Source organism: Melanostigma gelatinosum (assembly GCF_949748355.1).
Source record: "Melanostigma gelatinosum genome assembly, chromosome: 21".
In the NCBI taxonomy this organism is placed as follows: Eukaryota; Metazoa; Chordata; class Actinopteri; order Perciformes; family Zoarcidae; genus Melanostigma; species Melanostigma gelatinosum.
Genome location: NC_136654.1, coordinates 5,881,028 through 5,900,287, shown reverse-complemented (window position 1 = coordinate 5,900,287; position 19,260 = coordinate 5,881,028). Strand labels below are relative to the sequence as shown.

At 41.9% G+C, this 19,260-nt stretch overlaps 2 protein-coding genes across 2 annotated transcripts; one reads left to right on the top strand and one right to left on the bottom strand.

The window, feature by feature from the left end:
• Window positions 1-3,872: 3,872 nt before the first annotated feature.
• On the top strand, window positions 3,873-6,576 carry dlx3b (distal-less homeobox 3b). The gene is made up of 3 exons (XM_079292933.1): window positions 3,873-4,375; window positions 5,168-5,352; window positions 5,686-6,576. The coding sequence occupies exons 1-3, from the start codon at window positions 4,033-4,035 to the stop codon at window positions 5,998-6,000; spliced, it is 843 nt and encodes a 280-aa protein (XP_079149059.1). The 5' UTR covers window positions 3,873-4,032; the 3' UTR covers window positions 6,001-6,576.
• A 5,072-nt stretch (window positions 6,577-11,648) lies between these two features.
• On the bottom strand, window positions 11,649-15,135 carry dlx4b (distal-less homeobox 4b). Its single transcript, XM_079293897.1, has 3 exons — window positions 14,593-15,135; window positions 13,732-13,925; window positions 11,649-12,314 (listed from the first exon to the last, which is right to left on the bottom strand). Exons 1-3 carry the CDS (start codon window positions 14,903-14,905, stop codon window positions 12,063-12,065), a joined length of 759 nt encoding a protein of 252 aa, XP_079150023.1. The 5' UTR covers window positions 14,906-15,135; the 3' UTR covers window positions 11,649-12,062.
• Window positions 15,136-19,260: the final 4,125 nt, after the last annotated feature.

Genomic DNA, 19,260 nt, shown 5'->3' with positions numbered 1-19,260 from the left:
CCCCTCATAACTAAAGTCTAAACATCCTCTGCAGTGTAGGTGTATGATGGTGGGATTATGTGCACATTACTGCACTGGGGGGGGGGGGGGGGGGTCCCTTTAACTTGTTGTGTGTTGGGGGTTAAACACAGCCCTTGGTGTTGCTATAGGAGTCCGTATCGTGCAAGTAGGTAAGTGTATAAATATGTTTCTCATGGCATTTCTGCTTGTTTGTTTAAGCCCAGAACAGCTTTCTACACCATCTGCATTTCTATTCATCTCAATACAACTTGCATATCGCTCATGCTTTCAGAAACACTTGAGCACAACAAGACAGAGGGCACAATATTTGGCTCGAGGCCTTCATAAAGCTGCGTACAGTCTGAGGGGGAATCAATTCAATCTGGAATGCTGAAGCTGGCATCTGTCTGGAACAACAAGAGCGCTGCAAGCAGCGATACGGAGAGCGGTACATCTTGTACTTGGGGTGAAGCTGTTTGATAAGCACAGCCATCATGTGAAGGTCTCATACGTCACGTCTGAGGGTCATTACCATGACTGTTGCTCTGTTTGGCCAACAGGTGCTCCCTTAATCACATTGATGACTCGCAGGAAGATATTAGAAGTTTAAAATGGGAAGAAATTGACTTTCTCTGGGGGGGGAATAGCGTCATCTGTAATGTACGTTTTTTTTCCCTCGACAGCGATCAGACCAAACCCTAGTTAGCCAGTAATTGCCGTGGTTTCTTTGTCCTGTGCTGGAACCGAGCCAGCTGTTCCACTTTTGCACACAGCCCTGAAAGCTGTCTCGTGTTACTGTGTTGTGAGGGTTTGATTGGTTGACTCACAGAGAAGTGCAGAGAGTTCATTTGACCGTGTGCAGGATAGATTTTCACCCAAAGATAAATTACATTATTCTCTGAGGGGAAAAAAAATATTTGAGCCAAAGACTGATCTGTACACACATTTATACCTCACAGTGGATGAGCTCCATCAGACTATAAACAGTTTATGCATACAGGTGGGGAGTCTCTTCTCCGTCTGGTGTCTGGGATGACATTTGTGGATCAAAGACAAATGACAAGTTTGCAGATAAGGGGTCTGGTCTCTGCAATTTCATGCTTTTTGCAGGTGTAACCTGAAGGCACACAACGTGAACTGTAATTCATAGTTATTTCCTAAACTTAGCCACTGAGAGTTTGTGTGTAGACACAATAATATAGTCCTTTTGTATTCATAGGCAGACTATGAAATCTCATAATAGACACACTACTAGCAAGTTAATATTACATACAGTGTATGTAAGGCTCTCACACACAGTGGCGGCTGGTGGAACATGTTCTAGGTAGGGCCATCCGATCAATTTCAGCAAACAGCCCAGAATGATTTAATGCAAAAAAAATGTAAGTATCAAACACGCATTATTACTTGGCAGTTAAATATTTAACATGTATTCCAACACGAAAACAATCAGTAAATAATACTTATATAATATAACATGTTCATTTATTGAGATGCCCCTATGGACCTTGTTATAGGAGGTAAAGATCAGGAGAAGTAAACATGAAGTGTAATTATGAATACCGATGTTAAATTAAGCTATGATGAGTTTTCACGGTTAATTTAACATCTCTATTACATGTTGATGCCTCCATGACCAAGTTAAGCAGATGAGACTGAGGACAGCGATGTAGAAGAAAAGATGTTCACTTTGTCTAATATGTAGCTTGACAGATGTCTCATGTGTGTCCTGGTGTTCTCATGTTTCCTTACCTCCTCATCCCTCACTCCCTACCCTGGTGTTCTCATGTTTCCTTACCTCCTCATCCCTCACTCCCGTAACTGTCCGTGCTGGATCCGTCCCCGTTGTTTAAAAAAAGCTAAATAAATGATTAGCATGACGTCATCCAGCTAGCCAAACCTGTCTGGTGTACAACACCTGATGAAAAATGGAAGAAAACTGTAATTACATTTTTTTTAAGTCCAACATTTGATCTTCACCCTGAGAGGAGCCTGGCATTGGTAACAGCATGTTCCTTTGTTGCTTAAAAAGATTCACAGAGATAACAATGATAACATACACAAAGCCTCCACAATAATCGAGCATTTCCATATCCGCCACAATTTGATGTTGTTTGTGAGTGCGTGCGTGCGTGCGTTTACCAGGACAGTCTTTTCATATCGACACCTCCACATTGAAATCTAAGACATGTGCACCATCTACTGGATGTTTTGTGATACTACAATATCGTGACCAATTTACAATGAACGGGAAAGTCTCTCTACATTCATGATACTCTGGCAGGACTGAAGAAACGTTGGTAGATTGTTACCTGGGGAGGTATTTGTGGCTTTACATTGTTATACTACAAGCTCTGTGTTCCAACACGTGTCACTTTGTCACGTGTCACGTGTGTGTTTTTATCTAATTTATCTAGAGGCATATAATCTACATTGTGATCTTCCTGTTTCGCAATAGTTTAATGTGAGACTCGAGAGCGTGATGAAACCACAGATTGTTTCTGCAAAATAAAACATTGAGACATGCACTGTCTCTCTCAGGCATGCTGAAATATGCTGAAGGATGTTGGAAAAATATATATTAAAAAAACTCTTTTCATGGATCAAGATGTTCCATCGCAAAGATAATAATCATTGGATCAAATGTCCTCGGTACTGTATCTATCTGGGTGACTGTAGTTCCTGCTAGAAATAGGTGGATTTTCTTCAGATCTTCAGAAATGTGGGTTATTTGGGTGAAATGACCCTTTCAAATTTCACGCAAGTGCTACATAAACTTACCAAAAGAGGGCGGTAGTTTATCAGACATGAGGGGCGAAAAAGGAAATTCATATTATTTCACAACTGTCATTTAAAACCTGCCATTGTGTTCGGTGGAAAACGTTCATTCAACAGTGGGACATATTGTCAGCCGGTAAAACACAGTTTGTACATCATCATCAGTGTAAAGCTGCGTGCTTCTATTTTACAGGTAGATAACTAAAGTCCCGGTTGTGAATGAACAGCAGGGGGCGCTGCCCACCGCGCTTTCAGCTGACTGCAAACGAGCTGCAGAAAAAGTGAAAATTGTCCCGTTTTTTAATTGCAGTCTCGGCAAAATATTCCAGAAAATAAATAAAAATGAAACTGTTTAATGCAAACTAGTTTACCTTCAATATTATCTATTAAAAAAAAAAAAAGACTAAATGACTGTTATGTAATGTAATCAGCTTTGAAGAAGTCGTACGTTTTTTGTCAGTCATTTTGTTCGAATTTGCATTTTCCCACACAACACGGACAGCGTGGAGGAATTTACCCGCAGGCAATATCAGTTGAACGAGTCTTTCACCTATCTCTTTCCATCTCTTTCACTTAAAGTTCGCTGTCCGACAACTCCTTTGAATGACAATACGATTCTGCGGGAGGCCGGCTGGCAGCCTTTCAATGGGCTGAATTAAGTGTGATCTCGAGGCACTGTTCAGAAAAGATTGCATAAAACATTAAGGAGACGGTCTGGCTGCGGGATTCGGCTTTAGAAAGACTGTTGTGTTATGTTATCTTGGTGCCAGCCTGTAGATGTTGAGAAAAAAACTGGACCGAGTTGTGTTTCTTTCTTTTTGTTTGACAGACGCTCCCTGAAGGCCGACATAGCTGCAAGTTCACCCAGTGAACAGGTAAATGCAAATCTATAGAAACAAAGAACTCAAGGCGATGAGGTTTGTGTGCGTGCCTATGTGCTCTTGGCTGAAGGCTGGGTGTCACCACGATTTCGCCTTGAGCCTTAAGGAGGAAGAGGAGGGGGGGGGGGGCAGTTGAGCCAATGGGAAGGCAGCATCCAGTCCAGCGCTCTATAACTCTGTGTCACAGAAGCTGAGCGATGCCACAACCAAGTTACTGCAGCCGGGAGAGTTTCAGTGGACTATAAAAGCTCTCTAAAGCGCGCGACCACCAATTATTTCATTGCGATTTTGCTTTACGCACTCTACAACGACGACAACAACAATAAAAAGGATCCACCAGTGGCATTTCTTTACTCTGGAGGGCTGCTTCAACATGAGCGGCGGACAGACGTATGAGAAGAAGATAGCGAGTATTTTGACCGATCTACCAGGATCTATGAGTTGCCACCCGAACTCCAAGGACTCTCCTACTCTCCCCGAGTCTTCGGTGACGGACATGGGCTACTACAGCGGACAGACGGGGCCGAGCCATCACGAATATTATCAGAGTCAGGCGTACGGACAGCCCATGAACTCTTATCACCATCAGTTTAATCTGAACGGAATGGGAGCTGCCGGAGCGTACGCGACCAAATCTGAATATCCCTACACAAACAGCTACAGACAGTTCGGACATTACAACAGAGACCACCTGCAGGCCTCCCCTCCGTGCTCAGGTAAATGTTGAGACCGTCATCGTTTATTTGTATGCGCGATCGTGTTTAATTCCAATGTGCGCATGATGGCATGCGCGTTGAGGTCAAGTCACTTGTTTGGGATGAGAAAAGTCTCAAAAAAGAGCAGTGATAGAGTATGTGATCATACTGTATCACCAGCTATGGTTTCCATTTTATTCATCATATTTTGTTTGTGGATTGTCTGTTGTCTTTTTTTTTTAATTTCCCATCGTTTTTGGAAAATGTTTGTTGTAAAAATAAATATGTTCTGACTTCAGTGAAATCACATTCTTTATGTTTTGTATCCCCATACATTTTATCTTACACTATCTTGTATGTATAGTTGATTGAATAATATTTGCTCATGTAGCCATATACCGTTTTGTGTTAATGTATTAACAGCCTGCCTGGTTAAATAGCTGGTCATAAAACACTGATGGTTTGATTAGAGCTTTAAATATTCACTCCATCGCTTCTAACATGTCCCCAGGTTTACCAGAATGGAAATTAGAAAAATCGAGATACTTTTATCTTCCGTTTTGATGTTTTGAGGCATTTGCCTTTGAAGTTGCCATATTATAGTTTTATATTTGACACACTTGTGCCACATTCATACTACAAAGCAATTGTAAACACAAAATGTTTGTGTGTTTTATTATATTACCGTTTTTCAACATTTTGCCGTGATGGTTTTCATCTATATTCCATCATGCTCAATGTTTTACACTTAATGGATGTTCTATGATTTTCTTGATGGTCTGTTTAATCGAAACATTTTGTTGTCAATTTTAGTGAAAGAAGAGCCAGAGCCTGAGGTCCGCATGGTGAATGGAAAACCGAAAAAGATCCGCAAGCCGAGGACGATCTACTCCAGCTACCAGCTCGCTGCTCTGCAGAGGCGTTTCCAGAAGGCGCAGTACCTCGCTCTACCCGAGAGAGCGGAGCTGGCGGCTCAGCTCGGCCTTACCCAGACACAGGTAAGCAGCCCGACCTGGTACAACACCTGATCTTTTCCAGTGCATCAATGCGTGTAGAGTCATGTCAGTCATGGCTCCCCAAATACGTCAAGTCATTTGTTCTGTAATTATTCAACGACGTGTAATTATCCAATTACGCACGGCACTCGATTTCTGTGTCTCTCGATTTGAGCCACTTCATTTAGAAGTTAAACAGTTAAATGCTCTATTTTCTCTCAGTAAAATATTGCAAAATGTGTGTTATTATTTGTAAACGATGAATGGTGATTATAAATGTTTTACAGCGACTTATTTTTTAAACTGCAATTAATGTTCACACTCGTATTCTCCCAGGTCAAGATCTGGTTCCAGAACCGGAGGTCCAAGTTCAAGAAACTGTACAAGAACGGCGAGGTTCCCCTGGAGCACAGTCCCAACGCCAGCGACTCCATGGCCTGCAATTCCCCGCCCTCCCCCGCAGTCTGGGAGAACAGCACCCCACAGAACACCCCCATCAGCAGACCTCAGGTCCCGCAGCCGACTCACAGCTCGTCGCCGCCATACCTGGAGGAATATAACAACCACTGGTACCAGCAGGGATCACACCTACAGCACCCGGGCACCGTGCATCACCCAGTCCCGCAGCAAAGCGTGGGAGCTGGTTATTAACAAAGACTTGGCAGATTTTTCTTCTCAAACGAAGCCTCTCCACAATGACTCTGAGGAGCAACGGTTGGACCGGGAGCAGGCCTGAAGGGAAACGTTGCTTTTGGTTTTCTGGATGATCTAAACAGTTTCAGAACCGGGGTTTCCATTCACAAAGCACATGAGGGATTTACTATCACTTGTGGCAGCATATTTAACGGACATCTGGCGTGTATTTTTTTAAATTATTTATCGCTTCTGTTGTATTTCTTTCACTCCTTTTTGTAAACGAATATGCAAAGTTTTTTTTTAAACAAGTAGCTATAACCACAAACCGAATATTGACAACTCTGCAGTTAATCTTGCATTCACATCAAGCATGCGGGTTTGTAGCGCGAGAAAATAAGAACTCAGGTCATATTTATATGGATTTGTACAAAACGTCGAAGGCTGTAAATATGTGTTCATATGCAGAACCACTATGATGATATTTGTTTGAAATGCAACGAGTGCACCGTGGTGCTTCAAAAACCATTGTCATATTCATGTAATTAGTCCACATGTTGCCTTCTTGTCAATTGAATAAAGTTGTTAATTGCATGTTGTGTGTCTGGCCCCTTTATAAACAGCCTGTTTTTCTAGATACATGAGAGGTAATTATATAGTCAGCGCAGGAACTGTTTATGAAAGAGAACATTTAGCAATCATGTTGAACCCGTTTGAACATTTAATATTTATGAAATCAATGATTTTTGTCACTCACTTCGAATCTAGATACTTTTGTTGAAAAGGTATGCCTGCACATTCAGAAACAAACCTACAGACTTCATAAAAGTGTGTGATTCATATTTAAAAAGCATTTCCTCGCATCTTTAGGTCTAAATAGTCCCGTGGGTCTACTGGTCACAGCACAGTGAGCTGCGTGCAAAGCGTTGCAGTAGGAGGCGACATAGAAGCAGACATGTTGGAGTCAGTCGGTTTTATTACTATTCTGCTGCCAGATAACGAGAGAGAAGTTAGCTCGTTGCGCACGCACACACTGTGTGTGCGTGCAACCAAGGCTGTTGCCGCAGGCGGTGCGCGCAGCAGGATGAATAGAAACGCAGCCAAATATTCACGGAATAAGGAAACAGACCTTTTTTATTTTTGGAGCGTTTCGTCCTTTTGCATTTAGCAAAGTAGTTATTGGGGGGGGGGGGGGGGGGGGAGGATCAGCGGATAAGGTTTTTAACTTTAGTTTAGGGGTGAACCACCATGTGACGACCCACCTCTTTAACCCAAAACTAAAGGAAGTGTGTTCCACAACATAAGGCACACACTTTGTGATTTATTTTCTTGTAGGCAACAGGTCTTTCACGGTGATACAAGAGTATAATAAGAGCGACAGTCGCGCATGTGAAACCTGGGGAATAGTGATATTGATGTTACATTAACATGACAACTCCGATAATGACTGTTAAGATAGTCTGAAAAATCACGACTTCCCTTTCGGCGTCTTCCCGTCGAATACTAATGACAGAGGGCGCTGACCTCAGTTTGGCCACAAAAGCATGCTTATTAAATATGCTGAACAAACAATTACACGATGGGATAACCGCTGATGGCGATCTTCGACACATGGACCACCAACGCGCCATTATGCACTGAGAGAAAATGTACCCACGGTGTTTTACAGGCTAATCTTTTCTACCGCTTTTAGTATAGAATGGTATGCGCTCTGGACTGGAGGTGTTACTCTGTGAAACTGTACTAAAACATTGTATCAAGGCAATATTTTCAGAGCATTAAAGCGTTAAATGTGAATTTAGAAATGTTGATGTGAAACCATCAAGTCTCACAGTGCGCCTTACATTTGATTTCTCTCACATTGGATATTGTTGGATTTACTTGCATCGCGGAAAACACAAGACACATTTAATGACAAAATAATATGACTTTATTCAATGCAATTCTGGATATAGATTTATTGACAATATGATTATTACATATTTTTGGTGGATTTCAGAAAAATTATACAGAATAAATAAATATAATTAGTATGGTTAAAACCGACGTGTCTTTTGGCGAAAATGATTTACCATGATTGGCTAGAGTTTGCCCTCAGTTATTATTGTTTATATAAGAGCACATATGGCTGACAAATACACCAGTGATGTTGACTAATCCAATACACCTTTAAGGAATGTGGTAATGGCAACTACAACATGACGTCATCCATATTAATTCATATTCTTCTAATTTATTTGATTTATTTATGAATTCAGTTCATTGATCACTTGAAAGTTTTATATCACAAAAATGTATGATTCCAATAAATTGAGATGTATTTTGAAAAGACCGTTGGACTAAAATCAAACCTGTTCTTTTCATATTTTTTCCTTTTTTTGTCCATACAGGTTTATTTTTTGTGCACTTCTTGGTTTCATTGACCCCTGTGGCATCTAATTCATTCCAAAAAAAAGCACTGCACATATTTCTACCAAACTTCTCATGCATTCTTTCAACATTTGCCAAACAAATCCTATTTCCATGAACTCAACACCAGTTGTCTACACAGCATCACTCATCATCTCAGTGCACTATGTGCTGATTTGACAAAAGCAGCATGAGTACTGTTGAGCTTTTGATATCAATGAAATCTCATCAAGAGTACATATGAGCTCCCCTCGGTGGCTCCCTCAGCGTGTGTGGCCCTCGACTGTGGTTGTCAGGGGAAACATTTGTGCCGAAGACAAACGTGTGTTCACGACAGGCTGCCCTTGTGTGTGTGGGCTGCGAGACGTGTCCATGTATGTCATCTCGAAACATCAACAAGTGTAAGTAGCCATCGAGGTGGTGGTGAACTGCTGAACTTGAATGTGATCCTGCACGGCACAACATCACAGCACCCTAAATAGAGCCGGTGCCCGGGCCCCTGAGACCCCTTCTCCATCGCCCCGCCCCTGCAACAGTCAACAGAGTGGTGTCGGCACTTGTCTCTGGGGTGCAGCGATCGGGGTTGAGATGGAGGTCGGGAACTGAAATGCATGCAAGGAAAGACTTGCAGCTGTCCAACACTTAGTCCGGGCCCTGGCTGAGCCTCGGCTGCATTAGGATCACTCACTCTCCCCATCTTGCAGTAAACTGGGATGAAATGAAGGGAGAAAGGCATCCTTGACAGCTGTGTACTGGTGAACCCTGGCTGACCTCGGGCCAGGGCCGGACTGGACTGTGTGCTGATGCACCACAGTCATCGCTTCCTGATAAAGCCACACACTGTGAGGTTTCGCTGCTGCTCAGGTATAAGCTCACCTTGACCTACAAAGTGAAAATGTGTCCTCCAGACATGAGGTTCACAGACCTTAAGAACTGAAAAAATGAGTAAATAAATGGAAACAAGTGCCTTTCCCCACATTTTTGAGTGCCTGGCTTTCTTAAATCCATGATTTTGGTCCAATCTCAGTGTGTGTGTGTGTGTGCATGCCTTTCTGCCTGCCAAACTGTATTCCATCTTTGAATCCCTCCAGAGTTTGTGTGCGTGTGTATGCATCATGTCCCAAATTAAGTCAAGCCTTCCCCTCAGATGAAACCAAATCATGCATTCACTCTCTCTAACAAGGGAAGCTGCTCACAATTACCCGAGATGCAGATCACTCAAGTTAATAACAATAATCACCCCGGAGACCTGCTTTGCCATTCGCCCATTCACAGCAACTGGGATTTAATTACAAGCTATTTTCCCTCTTATTGTTATCCTGGAATTAAAACCCATCAGACACCTCGTATAACTCTGACCGTCTGCAGAATTGATACAGTCACACTTGCCTCCATCACTATACCCTTCAACGCATCTCACAGCCTTCCGTTCATCTTAGCTCGTCTATTACACCAAGAGCCTTTTCACTTTCCCTTCAATCTGCCTGAATGATAATTGGCCCCGTTTGAAAGGTCCTACTCTGCCTGTCCAACTCCACAAGCCATTATTCTAATCTGGAGATGTGAAATTGCCTATAATTTCCCCTGATGTCCCGTCACTTGCCTCTTCTTCCCCAGGCCCGCATGTTTAACAAGGCACATAATGATCAAGGAAAAGGGTACGAGGGTGTGTATATAAGACGGAGATGTTAATGTCACGGTGCTTGTCGTCGTGTGAGAAAATCAGCTTGGAGGAGTGAAAACACAAGGCTCTGATGTGGCTTTTGTTCTTCAGAGAAACACCACTGCAGGCTTCAGACCTCCTGAACAAGGCTGCACTTCTCGGAGTAAGGTAAGACCAGACAGTGTGGCCTGTACGACTGGTGGCATGCGCCCATAGCAGCTTGCATGTAGTTAGATGTAGGCATGTTTGTTTGACTGCAAAAAGCTGTGTAGGTGTCCAGAGTATATTATTAATATTATTATTCTTAGAACAGTTGTGCAAGACTTCAGTGCGAAAAGTGCAGAATTAAAGTAATTCAGTATTTCTTGAGTTGATATTGTACATTTTGTTGCAACCATACACAGCTACACCTGTGATAAAAAAAGACTATTATTAGCAATATCAGAAGAAAATGTCTCCCACACAACTTGTATGATTGGTGAGTTGTTGATCTAATCCCTTTGTGGATGACAGACAAATTGTATCTAATGTTTGCCAGACTAAGACAGCAGAGTGATGAAAGGAAGAAAAAAAATAATTCACTGGTTGTTTCTTTAGCGAACCATTCGGCTTCATTAATCAACCCCCAATTTAATCAAGTGCACAGACAGAAAAAGCTCATTTAAACAGTATAACCGCCAAAATGTGCAAATCAGTGCAAACGACGGTAAATCAGGTGCACGTATATTGGAAGAACAGCGTAACCATTCGTCATCTCATTATGTCAATGACAAGTGTTCGGTTTGAGCTCACTCGAGACGAGAGGGAACGAGAAGCTCGTTAAAATACTGGCGTGCACGTGCTTTCTCTTCTCAAGGCATGTTTCCCTCTCCGGTGAATAAAGTTGCCTCGGACGAAACAGTCTTCCTTTCGGTGTAAAAATAATGAAATGGTTTGTTTGAGAGATCGCGAAAAAGAGGAATCCAAATGTGTTCAAATGTCAAACTGACTTGTTGCAATGCTGACTTTCAAATCAACAATTAGGAAGGCACGTGTCGTCGAAGCCTATTTGTCCGTGCATGCGTAAAGGTTACACCGCAACCACCGTGCGTAAAGGTGGCACTCCACATCCCCTTTGGGTCACCATGATGGGAACTACATCTTTTTTTCCGTAAGTGGAAGTGTGTTGTGTTTGAAAAATAAAGCAGCCCAGTTATCACAAAACTGACCGCAGTGGATACGATTGAAGCAAAACGGTGTTTTGACAAAACATCTGGCAAAATCCACGCAGATCTGCAGGTTTATTGACAAACTGATGTCCCAGTTATGAATTATCTCACGTGCTGATCTGTGTGGTGAACAAAACCCTGCACATTAGCGAGACAGTATTTCATCCACAGCTCAGGAACACCTTTGTTGGCGAGACTTTGGCAGAGTCCAGTTGTCTTGAATCGGACTCCTGTAAGCAGCCGGCGGATCTTTCACGGTTTGATGATTAAAATCACACGCTCATCTATCTGCCTTTCAATTATTTGAACAGATTAAAAAAAATAAAAAAAACTCACTCATAAAGCAGCAACCTAAACAAACACATCACGCAAGAGATTCGTCGAAATAATATTAATCCAGCAGCTATTTATTAGCATCATGCTCACAGCATTTGTTGGACCATGCAGATGAAACTATTTTCCCAATAACGTACATGTACATGCACACAATCTATATTCTGTAAAATGCCTTTTATCCACAGGCTCTTGGTAAACTGCACACACATTGCATAGTTGAGGCCGTGCACCAGAAGTTGCAATGACAATAAAACAAATCTAAAAAAATACATTTGGTTCCTCGTCGAATTTTGCTGTGAAAATTGAATTCAAAACGCACACAAAATACAAAGAATATAAACAAGATCTCTTAAAAACACACATTTAAACACAATTCAGTTCTGACACGAGGCCTTGCGAGAAACCAGCAAGTTCAGGGTGAAGTGCGCTTCATTTGGGACCCGCACGTCACCATAACAATCCACTCACATCATCGGAGACCTGGGCATCGCGTCCGGATGGTGGTGGTTTGGATACCAGTGGCCAAAACTGTTCATGAAATTGTTTGGGTGCATTTGGGCTCCTTTGTTCGCCAAAGAGACCTCCCAAAGCTGGGGCATCCCGGGTGAGCAGGGGGAGATGGAGCTAGTGCTGTGGAGATGTTCTCCCTCTGATCCGCTGCCTCGCTTTATGATCTTTTTGTATTTGGAGCGCTTATTCTGAAACCAGATTTTCACCTAAAAATAGAAAATGCACATAATTGTAATTGCGGTTAACAATCTGCAGCAATATAAAAGGCCATTATACCGCAAAAGGCTTTTTTTGTCAGCATAATCCCCCCCCCCCCCCCCCAATTAAACTCAATACACTGTCAGGATTGGCCTGAAGTGAATACTGTGAACAATAAAACCCTCATAACTCATCTTTGTGTTGTTTCTGCAAATCCCAGGCTATACACTCGACTGGCTGAGTGACATTACAACTGAGCTCTCTTATTGTTCGCTGCTTTATGAGTCAAATCGTGCACGAGTGCACAGCAACCAACCAAGACCGAAAGTATTGTGAAATAAAAAACAGCTTCAAAGGGCGCTGTGGTTGATCATTGATCATTTCTGCGGATTCCAAAATAAAATGGATATTTTTAGCGGAGGGCAATGGTGTGAATATTTATAAATAACAAAACTAAAATGAAACACTTTAAACATCGAAGCAACAACAACACGAGAGGCAGCATATGCGAGAGAATTGTTGCGATTGGGGAAGCAGCTCACGTGACAGATACGATTTAATGAGTTTATCTCTCATTCTCACGGCATCTGAAGACTTTTTGTTCCGGTTGAGAATGGAAAGCTGACAGCGACACGTGCACCTGATTGTCTTGAATTACTGCATGCCTCAATGTCTCAGCATTTACTTCGTAATTGCTCGTGGAATCGCATTGCATTGATGCGTATAACGAACTGGTTTACTTTCGTCGTGTTTTCTCAAGTAAAACTTAGCAAATGCTGACAACCACTAATTCGGATTTTATTTTTTATTCTGGTTTTGATCATTTTGTAACTGCAGTCATGCTGCAGTCACTGCACTTCAAGGACCAGGCTTGAAAAAGGAAATACAGCCATGCAAATAAGTACAGTAAATAAAACATTCATTGAAGGATCGAGTTACAAATCACAACAAGTTGGTCTCTCGTTTGATCTCCTGAAGCGCTGTGATCCTTAATAATACAGGAAATAAGAGGTTTTCTTTTCAAGTGTTTCAACATCCACTTTCTCTCAGCAATACATGTCTTCAGTCTGTTTTAACTTAGATGAATTCAAGACTTTTAGATATAAAATATTAACCCAGTAGTTCTATTTAATAAGCCAATAAATATTGCGGTCCTGCTGTTTACAGCTGAATAACAGTGACATTATTATAAGCACAACCCCCATAATTACCTTAATTATCCCCATTGTCATGTATTAATAATAACAATAATAATGCTACAAATGTAATACTAATAATAATAATAATAATAATACAAATAAAATAACAATAAAATATAACAATAATACTAATACTAATAATAATAATAATAATATAGTGCGTATATCTTCAACACCCTACATTTCCCTGATCCATTCAGGACAGCTGGTTGGATTGAAGGCCCACCTGAGTCTGGGTGAGTCCCAGTTTGGCCGCCAGGTCGGCGCGCTCCGGTAAGGCCAGGTACTGGGTCTGTTGGAAGCGCTGGTGCAGAGCCTGCAGCTGCAGACTGGAGTAGATGGTTCGAGGCTGCCGGATTTTTTTCCCCTTGCCATTTAGACGAATGTCCCTGCTCTCAATCGCCGTGGACTTCTCGCGATCTTGTCGATTGAACAAAGAAAAGAAGATGATTTAAGTTGATCTGGTTTTTGACACAGAATTCAGCTGAAAAAAAGGACACATAGTGTCTGACAAGCCCCGCACTGCATGCTGTTAACAAAGGTATTTCCAGTGAAAACATGTCGGTTTTATCTGTCTATATTGCATTAAAGCGTCCCCAAATCACGTGGCCGTGCATGGACGTTATATGAAATGACAATTGAAAGGACTGCTGCTTTGCGCAAACAGTGAGGGTAAAAGGCGAGTTCCCGAGTATAGGCCGATATAGACGGGCCATAAGTGGGCTTACCCATTACAAATCATGGTCTATAAAATGAATGGCACCATCTGCCTTCATTGAATAACAGGAGTGGTAAAGAGGGAGCATCCCTGAGGCTTTTGATATCGGCCTTGTTTGGACTTTAATGACCTGCTGACGTCCATGCCCAACTTAAACTTTCAATTCATCACATTATACATGACGGGGAAAAAATGATTATTTGTTTATTTACAAACCTTAAAGTTCACTGCTTTTATCTTTATTAAAATGTATAAATTGGCAATTCGTGGCCTGTGCGTAAAAGCATATTTTCTTTATGGCAAATCAGAATTGTATAGCCATTAATGACACACCAGTTTAGTCCCGCTCAATTAGACTTTGCCACATACCTGTGTGCTCTAATCTGCTGTGGGCCAGACTGCTGCTGTTGCTGTGATTGCTGTGCTGGTAGGACATGTAAGCATGAGTGTTCACCGCGTTGGGGTAGGCGTAGCCCAGAGAGCGGCTATAGGACGCGCTGCCAGGAAAAGGACTTTCGTGCTGGGAATGCCCGGCAGCATGCAAGCCGTGGACGGGGTAAATGTGAGAGAGTCCGGGGGAGAGTTGCTGGTGCGCCGGATGTCCGTGGCCGAATTCTAGAAAGGCCGATTTGGAGGGATCTGAGGCACTCAGACTGTCGGGCATGAAACCCATAGACATCATGAGCTAATACGCGAGTCCATAAACCCGTCGCTCTGGAGAGGGTTTCATGAGCTCTGTCGGGCAGCGAGAAAAACTTGGAACGAATCCGCACTTGCGTCCAACGCTTTGCTCGTGAAGAAAAGCTTCCAGCTGATTAACAGCGTGCATGTTCACAACTGTTTAGGATGCCGACAAAAGATCGAACGAAAGCGAGAGGAATCCTTCTTTACATCTTTGGAGGCGCTGGCATGCTTCTTCAAACACCTCCTGCCTGCAGATCCTCAGTTTTACTGCCTTCCATCTGCGAGCTCTCTGATTGGTCTTCAGCAGCCAGCTGTCACTGGAGCTCCACCATTAAACGTTATTAACGCACGATACAGGATGCAGCTCTGCAGCCAGGGACCTCCTTCGATATAGATTATGAAATGATTGGGGCATATGTAGAAATATTATTATCGTCGATGATACAATGCCATGAATTTAAATAAAAGTACATTACATCGCAGACTTAATATTGTATATATCCTAAAACATATATGCTAGAACATTGAATAACTTATTGAAAAGCACAGCTACATAGATTTATTTTACTTTTAATATTGCATTTGCTATATTGTGCCAATTTAGTTCAGTTTCAAGAGGGATCCATAATTAGGTCAACAAATATGGGCAATGCTCGATATGATATAAGACAAGTACGATGGCAAATAATGAGTTTACAGAAGCTAAACTAAAAGTTTGAGCCGTTTTTCTAATGTAAAGTAAAGTTAAATAAAATGGGATTTGGCAATTTCGTTTATAAAGTTAATTAAGTTTCATTTTCCGTTTAATAATAGTTTTAGTCACAACGTTTATTAGAAACTGCATTGAATAAATTGTATACAGACAGGTCAATTTCTAATTGTGTGCTACATCATAATTTCCCCCTATGGCGCCGGCTGATGAGATATGAATGCACTACAAAGAGTTAAACGGTGATCTCGCGATCACTCAGAAAATATTTTCTGATATTTTCAATTCAATTTTGGAGCAAACGTTCACATTTCCACCATCAAACAGAATTCAGGAAAATCCCTTGCAGACAAATAAAGAACGTGAATAAAATACTTTACTGTCGAAGCAAGGTTGTCCACTCACCTTTAAATAAAACGTTTTGTCAAACTCAGGATATGCTAATTTTACAGCTCATTCAACACTCCAGATGTGGGGGGTGATTGATTTAAAATCACCCTAATTTAGAAAAAAATAGCACTGGTGCGCAACAGGATATAAATATTCAATAACAATTTGTAAAAGTCGATGGATAAATGCTAAAATACACATCATTGGTTTGATTGCTCTAAAAAGGACTGAAGATAAATATTCCAACCTGAAGGAGACAATAATGACAAACCCTGGATCCAAACGGGTGTTTGATTTCAGACGTAAATGACATTTCAAAATGCTCAGCCCACATGCCAATCACATTACTTCTGACTAAATGTCAGTCTTTTCAAAATAAGGCAAACATAAACCTGCCAAAAGAGGGCGGGATCTGTGGCACAGACTTCAGAGTCAGCAAAACACACTGCATGTAGATATAGTGTGGGAGAGAACATGTTGACCACAGGCTCAAAGAGCATCCCTGTCTCCATATTTCAGTCTCTATTGACTCCCTCTGGAGCAGAGTAAACTCACAGGTGGATAAGCTAACAGTGTGTGTGTGTGTCAATAAGTTGAGTCACAGTTCCATACAGATTTCCAGCTAAATCACATGTGAGCTGCAGGGAGATTGTAAGCAGAGCGTGGCGCTGACCTTCTTGGCAACCCTGTCATTTTGGTCATGTCCTACCCTGCCTGCAACTACTGGGAATCCAGCACTCTCAAAAGGCCCACTGGAGGCTGGACTGCTTCCCGATTCCCCGCAGGCCCCCGCAGAGCAGCCAGCCAGAACAAAGCCACAATTAATTATCATAGTAAAAGTGTCAGTCACCAAAAAACGATTTTTTTTCTTCAAATTGTGGCCGCAAGTTTCACACAAGCTTTGGAATTGTATCATGAGAGAATGCAATATTGTGGCTCGGCCTATTAAGAATTTCCAGCAGCATTATTGGTGTTGGGCTTACAGCAATGTGGTATAATTTACAGTTGGCTATGATTTACAGATTTGTGTTGCAATATGAGCAGGTGTTGAATTTCGTTCCCATGTTACCAGTGGGGAAAACAACCTCTGCGAATAGTTCACCGAAAAGTCACACTTTTTGACAGACGAATGGGATCAGGGAGGCCAAATGAAGATAAACACAAACGCTTTGAAGACGCAGAGGCCTATGGGCGTATGTGTGCAGCTCCCTTGTCAGGTACTTCCAGCAGCCGAATGCAGAGGACGATTGAGTCCCTGGATGTGAGTATCTGTCAAAACTGTGGAGGGCCAAAGGTGTGGGCACAAGGGGTGTATGAGGCATGAGGGAGAGAGAAAGCAAGGTGAGGAGGCTCTTTAAGGCTTGTAATTATGTCTGTATTACCGGCGCAGAACAAAGGTGAGCCCTGCAGTCATAGGGCAGGGATAGGTCCTCACCGTGGCTGCCTTAATGCACGCAACGGGATGATGGTACAGTCACACTCCTGATACAGCCCAGACTCACTGGCGTCTACTCGGCTGCACAGTGCATACGTCTGCAGAGGTGTGTCTGATATAGGTGTGTGTTGTCTCTCTCACACACACACCAGTCGAGTTTGTCCATCACGCAGCTCTGCTGCAGAGTGACAGCATTCTTTGTGTACAAACGAAGAGCACATTCCCAGGCAACTGCCGTGGCTGTGATCTTCCCCACTGGCACATCATGTTTTACAAGTAACCCTCTGTTGCTCGGGGCCCGAGCCGAGGCCCGTAGTCTCAGACTGACAGTCCACGACCCCGACAGGATGCCGGGATTTATTATCACAGGGTCAGCTCACCACATAATAGACACGAATAAAGACCCACATTTCAGCAGCGCACCGTGATGGGTCTGAAGCAGAGGTGTGGTTACGACACAATTATCCCGCCAGAAATGCATCAAAGTGTGGACAAGCCGGGAGAAATGTGAAAATACCTAAAAAACAAAACCCACTTTTGCACATTTCTAACCAGATGAAAACCAGATAGTTTCAATGATTTGTTATGACTTTTAATGTGCGTTGTTGGATGTGAATATTCCTTCCACATGGAGCCATTTCTTTCCTTCTTTGTTTTTATATCAATACAACCCACTGTGATTAGTCAAGCTTTTGCATTTCCCTCATACGTCATTGAACCACCACTGCACAAAGCGTGTGTTTTCCAATCCTTCCCCGTCAACAAAGCCAACGCAAACAATATCATTTACGTTTCTTTTCTCTGACTGTTTTCTGCCTCAGGAAAGAGAAGAGAGCAGAAGAGGAGCCGGAGCAGAGAGGATGAACGGCCTAATCTTTCCTCCAGGCGCCATCATACAGGAACACTAATATCTGCACGGCCGGCGTCTCATTCCACAAGTGCAGCCACGTCGCTGCTAATATGTGCGTGTGTGCTGGCGGCCCGAGAGTTCACCGGCTTTACATGACAAACATCACTCACGTGTGAAGCTCTAGGCACGACCAAGTTTTTACAACCAGACTCAGCTGATTAGAAAATAAATAAACACACCTATTAATTTCATTTACGAGAATATTTATAATACTTCTATGTTCTGTTTCTATTGTATGACATAGGCATCTGCATTGAATTGGATTGACCAGTTTATTGATTATTGTCTCTATATGGAATTTTCCTTTAAAATAAACATGAACTGTAATTGCATGTTGTTGATGTGGACTGACACTTGATTTGTGAGGATCAAATATCGGAATATATGTATTTTATTTGAAATTGCAATTTTTTTAAGATTAAGATTTCTCAATTTCCAAAAGTGTGTCATTATTTTCATTAATTTTCCTTATTAAAATTAATGTTTTCGAGATATGAATTGTATACATTTTTGGCTGCAAATTGTAGACTGTAAATAGAATATTCACAAACATGTGCTGTTTGCTTGTGTAAAGTATTTGTTGCTAACTTTAATGTTTGCAATTAGCTTGGACACTTTTAATTCCTTTAAACTATGCTTCTATATTTCTCTTTTCTTCTCTGAACCTACAATAAAATAAATACAAATAAAATAAAATGTTAATAAAGAAATGTTGAATGTCCATAATTCATTTCCAATAGTTTTGGAACAAAAAAGGAGGATCAATATTCCAGTAAAACGTTTGCACACTTAATTACTATTATAAAAAGAGAGGTGTATTGGTCTCTGCAACTATGTCTCCAAGTAAATGAAGTCATTTATCCTTATATATTTATTCTGTATGAAATATGTATTTCGACCCACGTTCGC